This window comes from Lissotriton helveticus, chromosome 8, assembly GCF_964261635.1.
Source record: "Lissotriton helveticus chromosome 8, aLisHel1.1, whole genome shotgun sequence".
Taxonomy (NCBI): Eukaryota; Metazoa; Chordata; class Amphibia; order Caudata; family Salamandridae; genus Lissotriton; species Lissotriton helveticus.
Window position 1 is genome coordinate 337128336 of NC_136069.1, and position 25499 is coordinate 337153834.

Genomic DNA, 25499 nt, shown 5'->3' on the forward strand with positions numbered 1-25499 from the left:
TGAAGGAAGGCAGCCTAGCGCAACACCTATGGTTTTGCCTTAACACGAAACTATGGCGTGCAGGGCATGAATATTGGGAAAGAGGTCTAAAAACTTTAGGCTTGAATGAAGTTTGGAACCTTCAAGTAAGCCACAATGAATTTAAAAGGCTAGCAAAAATAAGTGTAAAAAAACTCTCCTCACTGGAAGACAAGGCACGTCTAGCAAAAAGAAGCCACGGCTGGATGACCCTGCTATCATACGTCCAGCTGACACCTCAGAGGTACCTAACCCTACCATATTCCGCACGCACCAAATTAAGTTTTTTAAAATTGAGAAAGGATGTCATCAACTTGTCGTGTCACCTGCCTAAATGGAAAAGAGATCACGGCCAGGAATACTGTCGACTTTGTGGAAACCATAAGGAAGACATAATACACATCCTATGCCTTTGTCCAAACCTGTTGAAGGAAATACGGTCCCTCTTAAGGAAACTCTGGAACACCAACGAGGTCAGATCATGCAGAGCCGCAGTTTTGGCCTGCTTTGACCCACGGAACACCAAATTAAACTGTGCTTTAGTAAGGTTTATGGCTCGAGCTGTAAAAAAACTAGGAAAGGGGACCCAAGAATATGATCCTTCATCAGAATAATAATTTGGCAAGTCCCCCCTGCAGCTACCCAGAAAAGGCCAACCAGTTAGAGTCATCATACCAACTGACTAAAGGGGCTGGGCACCCAGGCTGGTCTACTCGAGGACAAAAAAAGGGGGGTACTTTTTACTATAAGGACTTGAACTTCCACTTTCTTTTAACACGTACATTTTAATATTTTGTAACTGGCAAAGGTTTTTTAAAGCACACAATAAAGTTTCTTACTTTATTTATTTAGACTGTCACTGTGAACTGGCAGCCCTGTAGTGGACGAGGCACCAAATGAGGGTTTTCGGACATGAGTCAGCTCAAACTCCACCACTGGAAACACACTGGTACCCTCCCTCCACCCCCCCACACACACATTGTAAATGTGTGTCCAGCAAAGCACGCACCCTGCCAATTTGTGGCAGTGATACTGATCCGCTAAACTGTGAATGACTCCCTTTGTCCTCTCCTTAGTAAGCACTTTCAATACTCTGTGACAGAAGTTTTAAAAACTTGAAATACACATGCTCTATTAAAATATATTCCTGAGGAAAAAAGTAATTCAGTATAAAATCATAGTATTTTCAATGCGACTCTTTAAGGTGGCTTGTTTCCCTTATTGTAGTATTATTCATGAATCGCCATACCTCCTTTAAATAGTCGAGAACTTGTGATCACTTCTGGCCAGTGATCACAGTGTCACAATGGAGGCACTGTAGCAGACTTAAAGAGAAGGAGACGGTGGTTGGATTTGTTTCACCAAGAATGTGTCTAAAAACAGTTTTGAATAATTTAAGCGTCACTTTGGTTTCACTTGTACTGGAAGCCGAACTGTGTCTGTGCAAAGCTATACTCATCTGATGAGAAACTGAGCATCGTCGTAAGCAAGTTTAAGGTGACGTGTAAGGCACATTTCTAGAGTTACAGTCTCAGCACATCTTTTCTTAAACAAGGATGAGATCACATTTGCTGCGTGGGTTTCCCTTGTCCCCTCCCCCATTTTTGCAAAAGTGGAACATGCCTTTGCGTGTCTCAGGATAGAAGGCGGAGCGTTCCATTGAGTAATTTGCACAATTTATACATTTACGTATTATCCATTGTGAAGGTGCTGATCTGTTTTGTCTGTTCTGTATTTTTGTAAAATGAACTCTCTACTAGCAAAGAAAGTAGATAATCAGTAGGGAGTAGTTAAGCCATCAAGATTAGATGATGGAGTTATTGTTCCTCCATGGTAATATGTCTTTAAATACAATGTAAGGTTGGTGGAAGGTCAAGGCCTCCCCATTTTCTTGAGCTCGTGTTTCCTCTTAATGCCACCAGGTTGTTGGGAAAGAACAGCCTGTGACGGCCAGATTTGTAGCTTGTAAACATTTTACCATCTAATAAATTACATGAACTGCAACAAAATGCTCTTGTGGGTCGACTTACAATAGCATCAGGCACACAGTGTGCAGGCTGGGTACATACAGTCTACCCATCACCTAACATTGTCCAGAATCAAGCAGGTGGCCTGGGTGATTCTGCCTTCGTTTGCTGTTTGTACAGCCCATATGAATGAGGCTTTACATCGCACACCTCTGAATAATACATGGAGTGTAAATGACTGTGTGCGCTGAATGATGTCAATGCCTTTTCAGGTTTCATTTGTTCTGCACAAGCTGCGGCTGATGGCCATATTTCAACCATTTAGCGTGTGCAGGTAACTAATGTTGATGTGAATTTTGTTGAAAGGATCATTGTTTTTCGAGACATTTATTAACTATTCTATCGTGGCTCCTGATCTGTAACACTTGGAGAATCGACCATTCATTTTTACTACGAATAACCAGAGTTATAGGCATACGTTTGCCAGGTTTTCATTTAGCTGGGTCAGTTTGCCCTTTAGAAGTCCACAGACGTGTGATCTCCTTCAAGAGGTGCCCAGATGGAGCATAAAACCACTGCTGATTAATGAGGCATTGTGTAGTTTTTTGGGAGCAATAACATTTTTGTACAAATTGCAGTTTTCTTGTGTTTGTAAAGAATTAGATAGCACAATTTAAAAAAATATGTCCTAACAATGAAATAGATGAAAATCTCTGAAATAAAAGTCCTGTCAATGTTGCAGCCCCAGGGGGCTAAGGGTCAGCATGACGTAGCTAGCCCTTTGGCACCACGTCCGAGTTTGCTGCCCCGCAGCAGTCGGAGTGAAGGGTAGGGGGGTGGGCAGGGGGATTGTCCACTTCGAGACTGCAGGTAAGAGCGGTAGGAGGCGGCCGCCCTCAAAACTCGTGCTGCCTGGGGCGCTCAGCCCCCCCCCCCCTTGCTACGCCATTGAGTGTGAGCGCAGTCTCTAATGTACTGTGTCAGTGTCTCAAGCCATTTTTAGGTCTGGCTTAGACAGGTTTAGATGTGGAAGGAATACTTACCTGCCTCTATGATCAGAATCAAATAATAAATACAAATATATAAACATGCATATAAGAAGGGGGTTTGGGTCATCCATTGGTCTGTTCGACTGACGTACACATTTTATTTCTGCCCTTCACAAAAGGAGCATGGGGTAACAGGTAAAGCCCACATCAATATCTGTTTCGCTTGCACGGTGAGTGGTGCCACTTACTCATCATGATATTAAGTGCACATCTGTCAAAAAAAAAGTGCACTTCAGTGTAAGGAAGGACACCTCTAGACTTTACTTTGTCAGCACTTTTGTCTTTTCATTCTTTATCATTTAAAAAATATATAGTCACATTGCGTTTTTAAATTTATGTTATTTAAAAAGTATGTTACTAGAGGAGGCTCTTGGAAAATATAAACATTATTTACCTAAACATTTGTGATATAAATAACGGACAGCAAATTTGTTCTTAACATCACATACATTCATATTACTTATTTAGATTATTGTAATTTAGTTTATTGTAATTCAAAGCAAATTGCACCTTTCCATTGTGGCAGTGAGAATCATATAATTGCTCTAATGCCCAATAAAAACTTTAAGAAGTTTCTAAAGCTGTTCCAAGTTCTTCTACCTACTAGGAAGCAGCAGTAATGTTCTCTAAAAATTATACGTGATGGTCAATTTATTTTTAAATGTAGCATTCTTAATTTAAGCATGTGTCCTTTGCGTTTAGACAGCAACATGTTTTCAGTTTTTCCTTTTCTGTTTTGTGAGCAAGAAAAATAAATTGAAAATGTAAGCATAGCCATCATGGTGGCTTCCCAAGGCAAGACAAGTGGCTTTGCCAGTGCTTGTTACTTTCAGGAAGCCATTATTTTTCTTTCAAAGCAAACAATAAGCAAACCTGTTTTGTTGAATCTTGTTCAGCTGGTAAAACAAAATTCTCAAATACCATCCATTTGCCAGGTTTGAAGTCATTGCAATTTACTATGCGACATATAACATAGATTTACAGACACAGGACCACATTTCCAGGAAACGTGTCAGCCTTTACAAGACACTTTGTTTTCCGTTAAACGAACATCATTGAGGGGACTTGTTCGGTTGCAATGGCCCAGCCTGGTTACTTTGCTCGTTCGAAATTGTAGTGCCTTCCTGTGTTTCTCTCTGGTTCTGTTTGTATTCACGTAATTCTTTTTCGGACATGGGCCTCAAAACACACATAGCAGCTCTTCCATCTTTTATCAATTTCGGCTTGTACACACAAGCAGCGTTTCCAAGCATAGAGTCAACAATTTGCTCAAGAACGGCCTGCAAAAAAAGACAACCAAAATTGTTGAGGTTACTTCGGAAATCTGCAAATGTAAGTAATATTTAACTAATACAATTGTCTTGCATGCCCTGTTCAGCCCAATCCACTATCACTTTGAACCCAGCAGTTACATATACCACCCACACCAATTTATGTTCGCAGACAGGTCTTAGTAAAAATTACACCAGTGATTTTCTTTTGGCGCCGTGTTTTTGAAACAGGCTATAAAAAAAGTGGAATACTTTCTCTTTAAAAAAACATATATATATTTTTATTGACCATTTTTTGTGCCTTTTAAATGTGCACATGAAATCAAGGCCATATACAGCAATACAAGCAGTTAAGAAAGACAGAAAGTTAACACCAGCAACATGACATGTAGGACACATCCAAATGATATGGTGATCAGTGTAGTGCCCTTTAAATATAAAACGCTGTAACTCTTTTAGTTCCCACTGTACACCATAGGCATGTGATGTAAGCGTTGGATGGATGAGTCAAAGGGAGGCTTAGAATGTTGAGTTCTGACTTACACGCAGTGGAATAAAAAGACGTGAAAATGTTCTATCGGTGTGTGGCGTAGTTATTGAGAGTACCTGGGATGGTAGAACGCTACAACTGGTGTCAAGATAGGGAATACGAAGCCCATACATTGAAAGCGCTCTTCCAACGTGTTTACCGTGGTCCAGCAAACTGCTGGTGCAGTCCATGTGTGCCACAGTCAAAGTGCAGAATCAATGCTGGCACTGGTGGAGTCTCTGGACAACAAAGGGAGAGGTAGGGAGAAGAGGACACTCTCTCAGTCCCCAATCAATTGCACATAAACAAGAAAAGAGAGGTCAGATCTATCCCCTGATCAATCTAGGAGAAATCTCTACAGACCACAATTCAAGGAGTCAGAACAAGGTTAACACACCCAATTTGGGTGGTAAAGAAAGCCCTCACACACTGACCTAGTCAGTGTCATGCTTCATCATCGGGCCCCACCAAAGAGGCCGAGTGCCTCTTCGGTGTGCTACGACGCCAGAAAGACTGCGGAGCTGGTTGTGTGTGGAGGGCGTGCTCTAGTTTACAGTGAAGTATTAAAAGTGCCTAAAAAAAGGGTATCAAAAACAAACTTTAATGACTGATCCCTAAGGCACATAACAAAGAGTATTAAGTGTCTGTATTTAGTTGCCAAGGTTCAGGGTTGGTTAAATACAGGATATACTCAAATTAATCTAGGCAACATGTTTCTGCCATAAGGGTGGTTATTACCAAGGCATTCGTCAGGACTAAACCCCGGCGGTATGGGCTCTCTAATCACCCACCCTAACCTGGGGACGTGAAAGTGAAAATTATAAAGGTGAAAAAAGTGCGTAAAAATGTGGGAAGAGTAAAATACTCATTCCAAAAATACTCCGTAAATTTGGAGTGTCACAGCACCTGTAAAGAGGAAAACAGAGACAAACAGAAGACAAACATGAACATTAATGATATAAGCCTTTCTGAATTGTCATAGTGCTCCATGATATGTGGTTCAAATGGTGTTCCCAAAGTAATCATAGATTTTATGCACCATCCAGATAGCCCCTAGAGGATGATAGCAAATAACTCTGGGAAGTGATGTGCTAGAGGTGTGCTATTTACAAGAAAACGATTTAGAATGGGGGGAATTAAAAACACAAATGCGTGTACTCCTTATGAAGGGATCAATGGACCTCAAAGGTCTGTGCCCCTCAAGTTGGTATCAGAAGGTATAGCTCTCACTTTCAAAAGGGGCGCTACTAGCACCATGGGTCTCGGGAGAGGGTCGGAGCGACCTGGCACATCCTAAAAGAAAGCAATGGTACAGTTGCAACAGCCTGTGCACGAGCGGTTACTTAGCTCTCTTAGCAGAAGAAGCAGCGATCTCGTTTTCAGTGGTTACTCACGCCCTCAGCGCTCTCGACCCGCTGCAAACCTGGTTGTGGCCTCAATGCCGGACCCCGTGGATGGAAAGCCGGGGCCGGTAACCTAGTTCTTAAAGGGATCGGTCGCGTGTGCGACCTGTTTCCGGGTGGGTGTGTCCAGCCGAGAACGAGGCTAGAGACGCACCCTCCCACCCCGGAAGGCTCGGTCTCATTTAGAAACGAGGCTTGGATGTCGGCAATGACTGTCGGGCAAAAGTCCATCGATGTTATGAGGACAAAGCTTTTGGGACTAGTTATGTTGCCGCGCTTGTGCCTGAAGTAATAAATACAAAAGCGCTAGATTAATTGTAGTTATTTAGATTTAAAAAAATGTTTTTAAAACAAACTTTTTTTGTAATACACTCCATTAATCTATGGGCATTAGCACAAATAAACCTAACAGGAAGGCTGGAGAGCAAGCGAGAGTGGCACTGGAATGGTATAGGACCAGGCTCTGAATGTCAGAACTACACTAATAAGGTATAGCTAGCTATTAAATGAGAGTCTCAGGATATGGAATTGCTGGTTCATTACAGGCACACAATTCCCAATACTGTTTAGGGTAATGTATCAGAAGTAGCGATACTGTTCTCAAGGTAGTATTGAGCTCCAAGGGATGTCATCGTTAAGCCCATTCACATTGGTGCCCAAACGATACACCCAACGTTGCTCCTTTTCAAAAAGATTACTGGTTATGTTGGTTGAGCCATTCACCACTTCAATTACCGTCCACCTCATGTCATTCGGAGTGTGATTTCTGTCCAAAAAGTGGCGGCTCAATTTCGTGGTCAGTTTTTTACATCTGACATTGCTCCGATGCTCGCAGATACGTTGTTTTATCTTACGCGTTGTCATGCCAACATAGCGTAGCTGGCAGGGACACGTAATCAGATACACCACGTTCATGGTGTTACAATTTGTATGCTCTCTTTGGGTCCATATTTTGCCAGCTTCAAGCGATAGAGTTTTGGTCGCTTCGGTCAGGTGGCAGACACTACAGTTAGAGCACGGGTAATGCCCTACAACTTTGGGCATACCCCAAGCGCCGGTGACTGTAGGAGTAGATTCAGGGGATTTTTCCTTGGGACGAGTATGCACCAAAGCATCTTTCAGGCTACGACTTTTTTTAAAAGAGAATAGAGGTTTTTCCCAATTCTCTTTATATGAGGTCAGTATGTTCCAATGTTTGTTAATGGATTTTTTCATCATGTTAGACAGGCTGCTGTATGTGGTAACACAAGTGAGGGGTATTGATTCAGGGTTGGCGACTTTTTCCTCTAGGAGGGCCTCTCTTGGTTGATTCCTCGCTCTTTTGAAACCTTTGCTCAGAATAGGTGCTGGATATCCTCTGTCTTTCAATTTTCCAGTGAGGCTTAGGGACTGTTCTTTGAAGTCCGAAAGGGAGGTGCAATTGCGCCTGAGTCTCAAATATTGCCCATAGGGAAGGTTCTCCTTCAGCGGGCGGGGATGGAAGCTGCTGAACTCCAGGAGGTTGTTTTTAGCAGTGGGCTTGTGATGGGTCTTGGTCCTAAGGCCCGACCCTTGCACCGTAATTACTACATCGAGGAAGACAATCTCAGATCTGCTCTTGGTGTTAGTGAACCGCAAATTGCGGTCTAGAGTGTTAATCCAATTTAGGAAGAGTTCAAGATCGGTGTCATTCCCAGTCCATAGTAGTAGAATGTCATCTATGTAGCGCTTCCACAGGAGCATTGAAGATGAAAAAGATTGGGAGGTCGGCAGGATGTGTTTAGCCTCAAAGTCTGCTACATACAACCCCGCCACGCTTGGAGCAAAAATGCTGCCCATGGAGGTACCTGAGCACTGAAGATAAAGCCTGTCTTTAAAAGAAAAGAAGTTTTCTTTTAGGGCAATTGTGGCACACTCGATGACGAAGGCTTTTGGTGTTTGATGATCCCATTCGATGGAGTCTAGTGATTCTGCCAGGACTCTAATCGTGTCGTCCTGGGGGATACTCGTGTACAGACTTTCTACGTCCAGAGTAACAAGAGTGACTGAGTTTTCAGGGAAGGTTACATCCGATAATAGGCGTAGGAGACTTTTGGTATCCTTGAGGTAAGTTGGAGTGGACTGCACCAAAGGTTTCAGAAAGTAGTCACAAAATTCGGATAGGGGCTCGAGGAGAGATCCGATCCCTGAGACAATAGGGCGGCCCGGTGGAGGCAGTCTGTTTTTGTGCATTTTCGGTAACGTGTAGAAATATGGTATAACACTTTTAGAGTTCCTCAGAAATGCAGCTTCGTTTTTGGACACATGTCCTTCTTCCTCTGCCTGTTGGACAATGGTCGTGATCCTACTGGTGAGGACTGCAGTGGGGTCTACTGTTAGTGGGGTATAGTTACGGGTGTCCAAGTAGTTGATAGCATGTTCTCTCATAGTCAACAGTGTCTTGAATGACAATACCCCCGCCTTTGTCGGCCGGCTTGATGGTAATCGTGCTGTCATTCTGCAGTTGTTGCAGTGCTTGATATTCAGCAGTACTGAAGTTACCGAAAACTGTGGGGTTTTCACAGGACTCTAGGTCTTTGAATACAGCCTGCTCGAAGGTTGTGATCGCTGCAGGTGTAGTATGAGGAGGGGGGGTGAAGGTTGAACTTGGTCTCAAACCTGTATCACCCTTTCTTCTGGCCTCGTTGGGGTCATCCTTGCCTTCGAAAAAAGCTTTCAGTTTAAGTTTTCGGAAAAAAACGGCAAGTTCACAGTGAAGCTTGAACTTGTCAGGTCTCGCTTTAGGAACAAAACCCAGGCCTTTCTCAAGCACCTGGATTTCAGTAGATGTGAGTACTTTGGTAGAGAGGTTGGTCACTAGGCTCACAACCCGCTCGTTCCTGGTTGTTGGTTGCTGCGGGTGTGATTCGCTACAGAGTCGTCCTCCTCCCAGGTTACTCGGTTGTTGCCTCTCCTCTTTCCTCTGCCTCTCCGGCCGCTCTCTAAAAAAGGCTGCCTGTGTTGGTTTTGGAAATTAGGTGGGGGCATAAAACCTGGATTCCAACCCATGAAAGGAAACTGAGGCTGGTGAAAGGCAAAGGGATTGTGGCCCATCATCATTTGAGGTGGTTGCCATTGCTGATGTTGACCTTGATTCCCTTGTCTGCCTCTTGAATTTCTATTACCACGGTTACCTCTTCCCTTTGCTTGTTTGGATGAGCTATTGCTCGATCCACTGCTGTTAGATGAATCATCATCAGAGTGGTCAGATTTGTTAGTGTTGCGAGTAGGGGGGGTAAAAGTGGGAGCAGAATAGGGATACACCTTTTCAAAATCAAACTTTTTTTGGTCTTTTTGTAGTTTGGTTGCTTTCGACTGCATTAAATTGTCTCTGTACTCGTTCAGTTCTTTGTTGAGTTCATCCAAACGTTTTTTTAAACCAGTGATGGTAGTTCTAAAGTTTGTTTCAGTTTCCCTGATCTCCACCATTAGCGCTTCAGAAAGTCTTAGCGCTGTTTTGATTATCAGGACTAGCCAGTCGCGTGTACAATGCCAGGCGATCATGGCCCAGTCTTTACGGAAAGTTGCATCATTAAGGAAGATACGAGGGGCATTTGTAACTAGCAGCCCTTTTGGGGCCGAGTTTGACATGAGATATTGTTTAAGAATGGTCCCATGGAGAATGGTGCGGATATGCTCTCTTTTCTTCTCTGTGAGATTTTCCCATTCAGTAGTGTTAGCTATTGCCTGTGATATTTGGGGATCTGCAAATATTGAGGTATCCGACATCAGTTCCTCTATCTCTGATTCGGAATATGTCAGGCCCATGTTCGCCATGGTGGAGTAGTCCAAGTGAGGGGAAAGGAGTATCAATTTAAAACCCGGCAATGAAGGGGATTTTCTTGCCCGTAGTAAAATCAAAAAACTCTCACAGCTGTGCGCTGCTATAATACTGGACAACAAAGGGAGAGGTAGGGAGAAGAGGACACTCTCTCAGTCCCCAATCAATTGCACATAAACAAGAAAAGAGAGGTCAGATCTATCCCCTGACTGGTGGAGTCTCAGCACAATGCCAGCCTGTGAAAAATACTTGAAGATGAAGAAAGCGACACTGAAAGTCTACAACTCGGTGGCCAGGGACTGAATGAAACGGTCGTAAATAAATGTACTGCACAATCTACAAATTAATGCGGTATGCTGTACAGAAAATAATGCTGAAGGCATATGCAGCCAGGTTAAGAAAGCAGCACACAGATATAGTTCAGTACTGATTAAACTAAAATGCTTGTGCGATGAAACAGAGATTAACCTGGTGTTTGTGAAGAAACATTTAAGCAAAAAGCCAACCAAATATCATAAAGTCATCTGCTTTCATGGACTAAGGAGTATTTAAGGTTGATTTACTTACCAAAACCATTAACGAGTCATCGCGCCACAATGTGCTGCGAAGTGGCCGAGAAGGAGGTTTAGTGGGTTGTGCAAGCAGAAGCTGTCCACAGACGAAGCGGCCCACTACCAAAGCTGCCGCATACGAACTCAGAACAACACCCTAGATTGCCATTAAATAAAGAGCTCCAATGGAGAGCCAGGGTGAGGTCCAAGCTCCCCAAAAGTTATTAAGGCTGACCCTGTAGTCAGCATCTCACAAGGCACTAGAGAAGCTTTGCGTGAACAAGATCCACAAGAAGCGCCTGAGAGACCATTACTTTCCATCAATGCATATACGGCTGCTTTTTTCTTAGATGGTTGTTCTGCTATGACATTTTTTTTAAAGTGGAAGAGTTTAAGGGTTTGTAGAAATTTAAACACATTCGTTTCAGCCTCTAGCTCATTAGAGGGATGTGCTGGGACAAAGGATGTACCTCTTTATTTTATAATAAATCCAATTGGAAAGATGTGATTGGTTTCGGAGATGTGTCGATGACTAGGATGTCCATTGTTAACTTTTTGTTTGACTCCTGGTCACTCTGCTTGTTTCTTTTTGTCCCATGTCACCTCCTTATCTTTCGTTTTCAGCAGGGCTTGCATGTAATAAAAGGTACATCCCTCGTTTTAGAACCTGTTGAAGTTGATGCTTTTGATGCTTCTTCTTCACTGCTTGCTGCATGTATTTCTGTGTTCTGAAACTTTCTCTTGGGGATCCCCCTTCAACTACCATCCTCATCAGAATTTGAAGTGTGGCCATAAGGTGTTTGTGATGCAGTGCCGGTTTGTCTTTTTTCTAGCCAAGTACGTTGTTTTCGTAGGAAGCTGTTAAGAGTTGTTTTCAGTGATTACCTTTGGGACAGCTGGACACTAGTCATTTAGGTAATAATGTAATGCATGCATTTCAGAAAGTTTGAGTACCTGTGATAAACTTTTGAAGACACGCTTAGGAAATAGGTTATGTCTGAGTCAATTTTAGGATGTGGAATCATTTCCTTTTACAATGCGCATGTTACCAGCATTGTCAAACAAGCAACATATGAACAGTTTGTAGTTTCCAATTGCTTTTAAGCAAAGTCAATCAGCCCACTGAGAAAGTGCTACAGGCCTATTCCCTACCAATGCAATGCGCCTATTAGTGATTAACAACTTTTTGACTCAGTTAATAGAAGATTGTGGCAAGGAACACGCAGCAATTTAGGACATAGGAATTTCAAACATTTTCTGTGACATTTTCATATGATCAGTTCTTTGATTATATGTATAGATAGCACATCATCTATCTTACAATGTCAAAAGAAATGTGATTACCTAGATGTTTTTAAATATATGAATAGTTGAACATGTTTTCTTCTTTGTTTCACAGTATTTAACAATCTTCTGATGAAGGACCCATTCTCTAAAATGCATTGAGGATTGTCATTTGTTTTCAGCAATTATTATTTTGTTGAATATTTGTGGGACTAATCCACTGGAATTGCAATATAATTTTTCTTCAGAACAATAAGAAGCAATTAAATAAGAAAATTAACCCCTTCATGGTCACATGAATATTTGTTCAACTTTCTTGAACAAGTGAATTACGAAAGTTTGATTATTATTTAAAACATTCTTAAAACCACCATCAGTACTTGATACTGTCAAAAAACACAATATTGGCAATAGATGGACTGCATGAATAGAGAGTTCTGAAGATTTCATAGACAGGCAGAATACATTATGTCGGCCATACGCGATAACCATTTGCACATAAAAATATAGGTTAAAATACATTCATTGTCATCTTGCTGTACAATACATCACTCTTGCTTACATTGAAGTTTTCCATGCAGTAGCTCTCTGATATCATAACGGCTCAGAATTAAAGAACATAAAGACACAACCATAGACAAAATTCTAGAATTGTCCGCCGCGATCTATGTTGGAATTTATACATATTTTTGGCCTAGATATATCTAAGTAGTAATTGGGAGTTACAATTATACAAACAAAAACTCATAAATCCAATTCCACAAAATCCATATTGTGCAAATAATAAAGTGCAAAAAAATTAAAGTGCATGAAGGTTGTTTCTATTTTTCCTGGTTACTGCAATCAATAGAATAAAAAACAAGCAAGAGGTACAGTACTAGGACTAAAGTGCTAAACATACAACATGCATTAATACAGTTTTCAAGATAGCTTGAATAACAGACTTTATAGAAGTATTCCTGCTTCGAGAAGACCATAATAACTGTACACACATAGGTTAAAACATTTTGACATAAAAAAAATTATTATCAGTACCAATACCAGATCAGTTATCGATAATATAAAATTCTATAAAAACAACTTTAAAATTCATGATTCATTGAGGTTTTATAAATGTAATAGATTAAAAGGACAATAAAAAGATTATACAGTATTTGATGATTTTGGCTGGTCAAGGAGTAAGAGAAGCCATAAAAAAGATACCACAAAAAAGTCAGCTGACGTACGATCACATCAAAACAGCTTTGAATGTCAAGTTTAATCCAGTGCCAAATGTAGATTACGAAAGATGCATATTCAATTAAGAACCCCACAGACCTGGTAAAACCATCGAATTTGTTGAGAGACTGGAGGTTCTGGTGAAGCACTGTAAATTCAAGGAATTTAATGATCAGGAAGCTACTGGACTTAGAGTTATCAATGGATGTCTGTTAGATTCTTTTCTAGGATGAATGCCGAAGGAAACGCTTACCTTAGAACAAGTCTTCAAGGCTGCTTGTGCTGAAGAGAGTGCTGATCGTAAGCGACTGACATGGAGGCCGGAGTGCGTCAGTCATGAGCATGAAAAATAAGCCACAGTAAAAGGCAGAGAGACACAAAGTGATATATCCACAGAAAAAGAAAAAAAGTGTTACAGATGTGGACTGTCATTTCCACACAAACGGAAATGCCGAGCCATTGGACAAATATGTAAAGGCTGTGGTAAAGTCAACCATTTTGTGATAACTTGCAAGGCGAAGAGAAAAGTAAGTGCATCAGTGTGAAAACAAAATGGCCAAACGAGCGCAACCTCAGTGTTGTTAGATGCGCTCCAAGAAGGTCAAGCGGTGACACTAACTGAGGCAAATTGACACCAAACACAGTCAATCATCATCTAAATAATCGACAAAGAGCTCTTCAGCATCAATTTCCAGTGAAAGTGACAATGACAATTGTGCGATGTTGATGTTCACTTCAGAAAAAGAATGTGAGAAAAAATTCAAAGTGAATAAAAATCGACATGAAAAAGCATCAAAGACATTCAAACATTGTCCAGAGATTACCCTACAGATAAATGGGTGTTCGGTACCATTAATAATTGACAGGGATGCATTGATATATATCATGCCTGAGGAGAAGCATCAGGAATTGTTTTGGTTACCAATACTTATGAAGTAAAAAACTAAAGTGTACACATAGGCTGCCACAACGCCCTTAAAAAGTCAAAGTTTGTTTGTAGCCATGATGAAACATAAGAAAACAGTGGTACATGCGCCCATTCATGTACTTCAAGGAATGACTTCAAGTGTCGGTTTGGTCAGTTTCAACACTGCTGCTGATATGTGACTGATAAAAGTGAACTACAATATGAATGCTCATCATGAAATTGGAAGACAATTTTCTTCATTATTTCATTGGTTAGGAAAACTCAAAACAATGAAAGTAAAGTTACATAAAAATTAGGTTGTTCCCTGTTGCTCAAAGACACAGACACATTGCATTTCACTTGCAAAAAGCTGTTGAAGAGGATACTAATTTGTTGCTTAAACACAACTTCATTGACGCTCCACTGGTCCAACACCATTGGTTTCTCTCATTGTAGTAATGCGAAAAAGAGACAATGGAGAAGCTGTACGCATATGTGTTTACATGCGTCAGGCCAATAAGGTGATTGAGCGAGAGAGACATCCAGGTACACACATTGCTGATATGATAACTCTATTGAAGGCTGCAGTGTTTTTCTCTCGACTCAACTTATATAAAGCATACCACTAATTGTAAATTGAAGAAAAACTCAAGTACATTACAATCTTTTCTATGCATATTGGTCTTTTTCACTATAAGTGATTGAGTTTTGATGTATCCTTTGCTGGAGAACTTTTCCATGACGTCATTCGACGTATCATACGGCCTGCAGTAGATGCATTTAACTATAGTGATAACATATTGGCTTTCGGAGCCACTCAGAAAGAGCATGACAAAGCTCGCAAGCAAGTAGGTCGTTTGCTGAATGATGCAGGCTTAACTCTGAATGCTGACAAATGTGAATTCCACAAGAAAAGCTTGAATTTCTTTGGCCATGTCTTTTCTGATGGGGGCATGAAAAATGATCCATCTAAAATGCAGGTGTTATCTACTGCAAATCCCCCACAGGACATTTGTATGCTACAATCATTCCTTGGAATGGCCAGGTACTGATGTAGATACATACAAGACATTGCTATGGTCATTGAACCGTTATAAGAACTGAAGAAAAAGAATGTGTAATTTCATTGGTTACATGAATTTGAGAAGAGCTTTCTAAAAAATCAAACAAGCCATCAAGAATGCCACTGAAATGGCCTAATTTGATCCCAAACTTCATACAGAGGTTGCAGTTGACACTAGCCCTGTCGGGTTAGGCGCCATCCATGCACAGCGGACAGCCAAATGCCCGGAGAGATATCATGGCATACGCCACTAAAAGCCTATCACAAACGGAACAAGCTTATTCGCAACCTGAGAAAGAAAGTTTGGCAGTGGACCGGGCTTGTGAATATTTCCACGTATTCTTATATGGAAAGCCTTTCACAATAGTGACTGATCATCAAGCACTGTTGAGGATATTTGGCAATCCCAAAGCCAAAATGCCTCCTCAAATTGAACGCCGGGGTTTGAGGTTACAAGAATACAATTTTACAATTCTTCATCGTCCAGGGAAAGATCACAATCCTGCTAATTATTTTTCGAGAGTACCATTGCAGTGCCCTGGTACCTCATCTGGGACTGTGGAGGCCTACATAAATTTTATTGTAAAATCAAGCACACCAGCTGCCTCTTTAGAACAGAGTGTCACTGCCACACACCAAGATAGTGACATGTTGCAATTGAAAGACGTTATTGCTCACCAATCATTGAAACAGCACACTAGGCCCCTTGCTAAAGACAGTGAGTATTTAAAGTTAAAAAATGTAAGATATGAACTATCAGTAACTCAAGAAGGCCTCATCCTGTGAGGTACATGAGTTGTTACCCCAGAGAGTCTACGCTACGACAACAAGTGATCAACGTCACCAATGAGGCACATCGAGGAATAGTTCCCACAAACAGAGCTCTCTGCGACCGAGTCTGGTTTTCTTATCTCAATGAAAGGGTCAAATAAGAGTTAAATACCTGCAATGTATGCAACTGTCTTTCATCTCAAGTTATTCAGCACCCTTTGAATATGTCAGAATTGCCACATCATGCCTGGGAGAGAATTGCTGTTGATTTCTTTGGTCCTCTTTAGAATGGACATCATCTTCTAGTCATTGTTGATGACTGCTCCCGTTTTCCATTTATAGAAGACCTTTCATCCAGTACAAATGTAAAGGTAATCCAAAGGTTAGATGGCATCTTTGCAACATGGGTGTACCTGCAATCTTAAAATCTACCAGCAGCCCACCCTTTAATAGTCACAAACAAAAGATGAAAATATATGCTGACAAACGATGTCATGTCAAAGATGTCACCATTACAAGAGGAAATCGAGATTACTCTCACTTTCGACCTGGCTCATCACTCACCAAACATTGATGTTAATGTAGAGACTGGGTCCAGGCGGACTGTAGTTAAATTGGCGAATGTGAGTATATCTGACTTAGGTCTTTTGAGAGTTCGTTTGTAAATAGATTTGTATATAGAAGAGTTAACTGATATCTGACACTAAGCTGGGTTGTTCTTGTGTTTGTTTCAGAGCCCACACTTAAAGAAATCGAGCACCTTTGAGGTAGGACTAGGTTACCCTTTCCTTTTACCTAGAAGTGATACAGGGGTGGTCTTCTATCAGACTGACTCATGCCTGTCTTTCCATTCACAGCTATGTGGTCCTGACGAGATTTCCCTTGAAGAAAGGGTTTTCGAAACGCGTAGACCTTTCTCACACAGCATTAGGAGTGTTGTTCTAAAACAAAAACTGTTTGAAAAACTGAAATTATTTCCTATGCTGTTTTGTGTAATTATGGTTGTAAATAATTTTTTGTAACAACTGATGTAAAGTTATTCCCTGTTCTGTATAGATTGTATGTATGGGTGAATGTTTGAATTGAATGCGAGAATTGTTGTTGTGAGTAAGTGTGGAGTGAAGTAAGCAATGTTTTCAATTATGTGAATCTTTTCTAAATATGTTTTGATAAAATATGAGATTAAAATAATGGATTTATTCTGGACTGAAAAATTGGTCTCGAGACTAACTGTTTAGATCAGTAGGTTGTGTGGTCATTCTAGGCCCCCGTTAGAAATTAGGTGGCAATATTGGTGCTCGTTTTGGTTTTTGTTGTAAGTGAGGCTTGTCCTTATTGCCCGTGAGCCCAGACCCAGTTTTGGTTACGGTAGTTAAATCTGTGACAGCTGATGATTCCACCTCACCTATGCAGATCACGGTCACTTTGACTGCTAGGTCCCGGTTTCCAGTTGACCCGATTAGGACATGTGATTCAGACGCCACAACGATTAATTGAAGAATTACAATTGCATATTAGCTATGGTCATCTGTGTGTTTATTCATGTATTTATTTATATATATTTTCAAAAGTTGTAAACTTTATTTAACAAAGCAGGAGATGAAGTATCTTGAAAATAAAGAACAATGGAAGTCTTGGTTCCCACTGTAGACCATAGGCCTGTGACGTAAGCATTGGAGGGATGAGTTGAAGGCAGGCTTACAATGTTGAATTCTGACTTACACGCAGCAGAATAAAGACATGTAAAATCACTCTCCGTATGTGGTGAAGTTATTGGCAAGTACTCGGGCTGGCAGGAAGCTACAATCAGGACGCTGTCTGCATATTTGCAAGCAAGACTGTATGGAGGCAGTTGTGACAGAGTTCATGACATAATGGCCTTACGTGTTAAAAAAAGACATTGTAGACCAACAAAGAGGGAAGAAAACAAGCATTTAAACACACTCAGCCTTTTCCGTTTTGCAAGTAAGTGTCTATCCACAATGCAACACGGAGTTGATTGGTTGGCATAACAGAGGGGAGAAGAAAGGCCACTGTACTAGATACACTCTGTATTAGGTGTGCAGCCGGAGAGACTTCTCCTAGGGTGGGGGTCGAGGCTACCCCGAAGGGTTGTCTGCGCTTGGCAGGGTAGATTGCAGCTGGGACACACTCCTGGTTGAATACCAAAGAAATGTGTTTTTTGTGTTCCACAATAAAATCAGAGATGTGAGGGAAACATTTCACGTTTGAGTCCCGGAGTTTCCGTTTGACAGCAAGGATTGTGCGACGCTGGCGTTGCACTGCCAGGCTATAGTCCAGGAAGATCATTACTCGTGCACTGTCGACTACCAAATCATTAAGTCTGTAGTTCTCCTTAAGGATTGGATTGTGATCTCAGTAATGTAGAAGGCAGACCACCAGCGACCTGGGAGCACCCCCATGACGGGGCCTCCTCCCCGGGACATGATGTGCGCATTAAATGGAGAAGACAGGAGAGAGTGCAGTGGAGGGAACAATACTACAAAGCCATTGTTCAAGATAGGTAACTGCATCCTGCACTTCACTGTTTTCCCAAAGGCTTACCATGTGCATATTATTTCTGCGAGAGCTGCCTTCAGCATCCTCTGCTAGTTCTTCCAGGATATAAACCCGGTCTCGCAGTGTGTGCAGTTGAGTCTCTGCCTCCCGGGCCTGTGACTGGAGGGCAGCTCGTGTCTGCTCTGCAGTACAGACATTATCTGCCAGTTACAATGGTTATCGTGCAACAGCGTCAATCTTGTTTTCTAGTGAGACCCGAGATTTCTCTATGGCTGAGAGGACGATGTCCAGTTTGTCTTCAATGAGTGGGGGCCCATCAGGGCGGCCCAAGGGGTTGACCACCGCAGAAGTTGATGCAGGCGGGCCTGTGGATGCTGGGAGGCATTCGGGGTCCCAAGGCACAGGCGCCCCATTTCAACCAGTGAATCCAGGAGCCAAGGGGAGGAAAAAGATAGTCAGTGCAGAAAGGGCCCGGTTGCAAGTGCCAAGAGGTGAGATACGGCACAGCAGCACGAGCAGCCCAGTCAATGGACCAGTCCACAGGACACCCGGCATCTGGTGCGGGGGTCCCAGGGCAGCCAGTGGATTCCTGGGAGCAGAATGTAACTCAGGTAGTTGCGGGGGTGCCCAAAAGAGTTCCGAATGACCATGAGCCAAGAGGAGAGGCAGTGATAGAAAGAGACCCGCTGGCACGCACTGTAAATCAGCTCTGTTTTGTGCAGCACGAGCAACCTCACAGATAGGATAGGTCATTCCCCACCAATAGGTCTCCCTCAGCGGGTGCAAGGCAGCCGTGGGTGTCCCAGTCTCAATATGAGATAACGAGTTGTCAGAGCAATTTTCAGAGCTAGGCCTCTGGATGATCGTGTGTTTGCTGCAAGGATCAGTTGTAGGACCATGTAGTGGGATAGGGCCAAGCACCCCCATGATCTCATTAGCAGCACAGGCAGAAGTAGCCAGTAGAGTCCTGGGACACCGCCATGGACACGGCACAAGGGTAGTCGCTTGTAGTATAGGGGCAGGGTAGGCACAGTTCTCTCTGCCCAGGATCCAGGATGGCAATACACTGTTGGTCTCCCAATCAAAGACTGTCCAGCCCTCAGCCCATCCCCAGGTTCTAGTATGGTACGAAGGGAGCAGACCCCAAGTAGCTCATCACCATCTCAAGGATCTCCAGTAGAGAGTTCCATTCAGGAAAGGGTAGGCTTAGGTGCGTGGCGGATGAAGGAGTCCTTCTGCTTCCTCCACAACATGTCCTCATCCCAAGGTGACTTATGTAGGGTAGGTAGGCCCTGACTCATCCCATAGTCTCCAATCGCACCAAGAGCGACAGCACCCAATTGAAGGCCCAGACGCGTATTGAGTCTTACACAGTGCAGCCCCTGTTCACCCCGACAGGCCTCGCCATTCCCCAGCGGTCGATTGTGTCATTTACCTACATGGTCGCAGTCCCTCATCGCCAGGCCAGAAAGGGGAGCCCAGGTGGCTGGAGAGTCCTGGGCCGCTAAAGAGCGGTGCTGGTTGTTTGCCCCTCACCCCGCTTGTGGCACAATTTAATGCAAAGCGGGGCTTCCCAGGGTCTGCAGCTGGTTTCATCTCTGGTGCCCAAGGAGGATGGCTATCTGCTGGAACAATCATGGCTGGGGGCAGAGGAAAAGGAGGGCGGCAGGCCCAGGTAACTCTTCCAGCATCCGGGTCGCGGCAGTCCGCCATCACCATGCCCAGCCCCAGGCAGCTGTGAGTTCCACAACAGTGCTTTCAAAGGCAGCAAGCCAGAGTAGGCGCCCTCCACAGTACTGAAACTTAAGTGACAGCGCACCAGGGTCGTCCCGCCAAGATGTGAGTGGCGTGTGGGCTGGGGGGTGATCGATGGCAGTCAGATATAGAGGTTTATTGTAGGATAAAGGGGGCTCAGTGCGGAGATCCATTAATGAGCGCCCACCATCTTGGCTACACATACCACGCCCCCCTGAAATACATTCTCCTTGTTCATTATTTTTCTTTGATCTCAAACATCAACTATGGGTTCCACCTGGGCTCAGCATCGCTCAAGGTTCTCATGTTCGTATACAAAGTTCATCGACTTCACAGGCCAAATCACAGCATTGGGAAAATGGTGTGATTCAAGACATTGGCTAGTTCCAGAAGAGAAGACGTATTTATCTGCAACAACAGTTCTCCAGCTGGGGCACCTTTTATAGACTTGCATGCCTGAATCAGTCACCATTTTCAGGCTAGGAGTCCCAGGTAGTATTATGTACATCACCAAACAGCGCTAACATGTCTCCAGGAAAACAACATTAGCACAGTCATCTAATTGTAAAGTACCCAAACTTTGATTTGAATGTCGCTTCCAATCCAGACCTTTGTAGTTCACATTTCATAGCTCAAATATGTAATGGTGTAAATTAAGGGGTGAGTCTCACAAAAAAGTGAAGAATGATCACATGCAAAACTATTAAAACTGTCAAAATAAGCATTATTCAGCCACTCATTTCATGTGTTGTGTTTGCCTCCATGTGTTGTGCAACTAACAGTAGCAGTAGAGAAGTGTTCAACGTAACCAACTTGAAATAGGCTCTGTGAAGTGGCTTGAAAGCAATTGTCAAACAAGTTCATCAGGGTGGATTTGTCTTGGTTGAATATTAGTCCTGATCTGTAGAAAAGCAAGAGTCAATTGGCAGTGGATGTATGGACGTGTTGTGCCGACTTCCCTTTGATTAGCTAGTCATCTAGAATTGGAAAATCCTGATGGCCTTGCCCCCTGATGTGGGCAGCTAAAGTGGAAAGACATTTCATGAAGAATCTAGGTGCGGTTTTGAGCCAACATTTGTCAATGTTGGCTGGCCACAGAAAAGAAAGTGAAATCTGTTGTGGGTGGGTATGTGGAAATATGCATCTAGAATGCTGAAGGAGCAAACTCAGTATGGATTTTATGATTTGATATAACATATGTTGGTTCACAAGTTCAAACGCTCATTATGTTTTGCAATATTGTGTATACAACTACTAAGTCAACCGTTGAACTGAAACACGTATTTACTGTCATTGGAAAATACAGAAGAGAATACAATGGTCATGTGGAATGGAAAACAAATTGTCATTACTATAGAAGGCTGAAATGGGAAAATATAAGCATTCTTTACTGAAGTGTTAGTGATGTGAAGTATCTAATGGATAGTACAATTTTGTTTAACATCACATACTGCGTATAAACTGGGTGATTTATAAAGGATCAGCATGGATCATGATCCACTTAATTGTTTGAATAAGAACATTATCAAAAGTATAACAATGAATGTGCAATGGTACAGTGAAGTGTATTTTGACACTTAAATTTACTACCACTCCACTGTCAGATTGCATACATTGGGGAGAGAGTACCTCCTGTCGGTATTCTAACTCTAATTTGGGTTATCCATGCTAAGCTGCACCTGCTAGCTTTTAACAAAGGTTGAAAGGCCTTGATTGATACTGAAGATGATACTGATCATCTTCAGCTTTAAATTGTTAACGTGGAGGGTCCTCTAATGATTCTGACATAGTTTGTGAACCAGACACTGGTGTTTCAAGCTCAATACCTGTCCTTCCAGATCAGGATCAAATGTAACTGGTGGCTCCTTTTCCTGGTTCCAAAGCCAAAAAAGCTGCATTGCAGCATGTTACATCCAAACAGAAGCATGCAGGACAACTTGCTCACAAAACTCCCTTAATCCCAAGGATGTCTAAAACCACCAGGTGATGCTGAAGTAAATAACAGAACCATTTAGTAGCAGGCAACATGCTGTAGGCGAGCAATACTGTCCACAGTGATTAAATCACTTCTCTGAACCTTGCAGAGAAGTATGCATACAAGTGGTATCCACTGCGAAGGTACCGGAGGGCTCTTGTCCTTGCTAATGGAGAGAAATACATCACATAATAAGGATATAATTTAATATTGGGAGACTAGAGATGCCTAAGGGGACGACACAGTCAACAAACAGTGGTGGAGGTTGAGATAGATATGAATGTCCAGACACTTAACCATGTCACACGTACTGCTATGATCTTGGTTTAAATGCATGTTGTGGAACTCAAGTAGAAAAGGATAACCTTGTAGCGTACTGGTAAAATACTTCCCACGCACCAAATTGAGTTATTTTCTTTTTCTGTCATAAATATAAAACAAGGTGTCACTGAGGTCCCTGGCACAGAACCAATTCCTGGCAAGCTCTAAAGAAGTCCAATGTCTGGTACAACAAAAGCCCTGGCTAAAAAGAATTACAGTTGTTAAAAGTGTACATACGGTTAATGAGGCTAAAACTGGTGAGGGTCACCTTCTAAAACATGTGAGGAGAAGAACCAGTATTTTTTTTAAATCAGATGACGAGGAGCCCAAAGCATGTGTAGGGAAGCTGGAGCATAGGAAAAACTGTTAAAGGAAAGGTATTGTGAGAAAGAAAGTTTTCGTGACACAGGCAGAGCCCAGAGGGCTTCTGCAAAACAAGTGTGTTCCTTTTGTGCAAGGTTGGATTGGTGCACCTGTGCTCGTTTTGTTTCTCATGCACAACTTTGTAAATAGCATTACTGAGACCCAGCTTTCGTGCTACTGGCACCAGGATTTAAAGAAAATTGCAGACACTCCTGATCTAAATTGGCAAGGCACACACTCTGATCTTGTAAAGGTTTTTGTTTATGCTGAGCATTAAATTCTCAGTTACCCATCTCAATAACAAGGACAACCTACCCATACAGAGTAAGGGTTTCTAGGACTAACAAAAAAGCGTTCAACACTGCCAGACAGGCAATGAGTGAAGCATACTATGCTAAATGCACTGCAGTGAGCCGGATGCACGCTCAAAACGTGTATGAAGAAATTAACTTTACTGGCAAATTGTTAGCATGGCAGGCACAGGAACAAGCAGCCAAGTATAAGATAGATGTCCTGAAATGTCCAATCACTGGAAGAACAAGTAGGGATTCAGAGAAAGTGAGAGAAATCATGTTAAACGATTACAGACAGATTTATTCAAAAATCAGTCAATTGATAGAATCTATTTAGAAAGATTTTTAACAGATTGTGATATTCCAGCCTTAACTACAGAAGAAGGAGCTGATATGACTCAACCCTTCTCTAAAGAGGAACTGATAGATGAAATTACGAATCTTCCAAATGGGAAAGCTTGTGGACCGGATGGATTTCCTGGAAAACATGTTTTTACTTTTTTTAGACGCTTTAGTTAACCATCTTTTATCTCTAGCTAATAGAATGCTACAGGGAGACGATATACCACCTTCTTTCTTTGAAGGAAATGTTGTAAGCTTCCTGAAGAAAGATAAGGAGGCTGAAGATCCTAATTGTTATCGCCCTATCACATTAATAAATACAGAATATTAAATAGTTACGAACCTGCTCGCAAATAGATTTAACTCGATAGTCGCAGGCTTGATCCACTTAGATCAGAATGGCTTTTTAGCAGGTAGACAGCTCGGGACAAACACTCACTATCTGGCGGAAGCTTTGGATTACTTTGCTGTGCATAATATAAAAGCCCTGGTGTTTCTGCTAGATGCGGAAAAGGCTTTCGACCTCGTGGTCGGGGAAACTTTATTTTATACATTAACTAGATGTGGTATTCCATCCCGGATCACGGAGCTTATATATAATATGTATTGTAAAGCCGAAGCTGGTCCTATCATCAACTCAGTAGAAGTGGAGCAAATAAAGGCATTGCGTGGCACAAGGCAGGGGTGCCCATTGTCCCCTATCCTTTGTGCCTTTTTTATTGAGCCACTAGCTAGAGCAATTTGAGCAAATACGAGTATCCAGCATCCACGCCCACAAATTGATAAAATAAAATTATATGCTGACGACATCATGCCAATTTTAGGTAGTCGGAAGGAGACTCAAGAAAAGCTCTTTGAGATTTTCGCTCAATATGAGACAATGGAAGGGTATAAAATCAATAAGAGGAAGACAGAAATAATTCTTTATGGGAGCACTTCTGATTTGGCTGTATGTGTCAACTCACAACCAAAGCTATACTTAGGCATACGGTTCGCTTGTAAGATTGAGGATTTGTATGACCTTAATTTCTCTCCCCTTCTCATAAAGGTACAACATTTAATCTCACAGTGGATCTCTTTCCTTCTGTCTATTCTATGGAGAGTTTCCCTAATTAAAATGTCGGTCCTCCCTTAATTTAATTTTCATATTCTTGGCTATCCCGTGCGTTTTAACCACCTCATTTTTTAGAGCTGTTGAGTCCATGTTCTCATCTTATATCTGGCAAGAAAATCACCCAGAATTGCACTAAGCACTTTATATGAACCACAGGAGAACGGAGGGTTGGCGCTCCCCAATCTCAGAGATTACTATCCTGCCTATTTAGCACAATATATGTCTAGATTTAACACAAAGATACTCAGGGGTCTTTTTAAAGAGTTCAATATTCGGGGTGTACTAAAGAAAACAAAGCTACCTAAAAGAGTACGCTATAAGAGCTTGAAGTGGTTGTTCTGGAAGCGTGGGGATCTCTATAGAAGATATTCCATTTCCCAGATCAATGCAGCGACATCCTTGGCTGCTGTTGAGATGAGCTCAGGGGGAAGCTTTCCCCCGAAATTGTTCAAAAGTGGGGTAAAGAAGGATATTGGAAAATATCAGACTTCCTCAAGGGAGATAGATGGCAAAACTTAGGGGAAGTAAGACAGAGTATACAGGATGATCTTGTCCTCTTTGGCTCATTTAGAATACTCAATAAAGTTCTATTTGATTTAGGTCCTGGCCAGATCCTTAGCAGCAGAGAGGTGGGGTCTGCTTTAAGTGACAATGGGGTTTTGAGAAGGCCAGAGGAATGGAAAAGAATGCTTTTAGTATGTAAGGGCCCTGAATCCACCCAAAAAGTGAATAAAAATGGGACAAATATGAAGGGCTTGAAATGACAAACAAAATGTGAAAGTTAGTCAATATATTACATTTTAATGTGTTAAGAGGGGCCAATTGGCGACTGATGCTTTTTTTATAGAGAACCCCAGCCTTTTAACATATATAAATCCTGCCCTCACAGGTAATTGACCCCGGTGTATATGGCATTCCCTGGCAAACTCGATGCACGTTATCAGCCACTGCTCATCAATACAGGGATTACGGACTGAAATATTTCA

At 42.2% G+C, this 25499-nt stretch overlaps 1 protein-coding gene across 2 annotated transcripts in view; it reads right to left on the reverse strand.

Moving 5' to 3' along the window:
- Positions 1-311: 311 nt before the first annotated feature.
- Positions 312-25499, reverse strand: part of MTIF3 (mitochondrial translational initiation factor 3) — a 150790-nt gene continuing 125602 nt past the window's right edge. For both annotated transcript variants that reach the window (XM_078657116.1, XM_078657115.1), the window contains exon 4: positions 312-4314. In XM_078657116.1, the coding sequence (XP_078513242.1) occupies positions 4087-4314 (228 nt within the window). In that variant the 3' untranslated portion in view covers positions 312-4086. The remainder of the gene's footprint in view (positions 4315-25499) is intronic.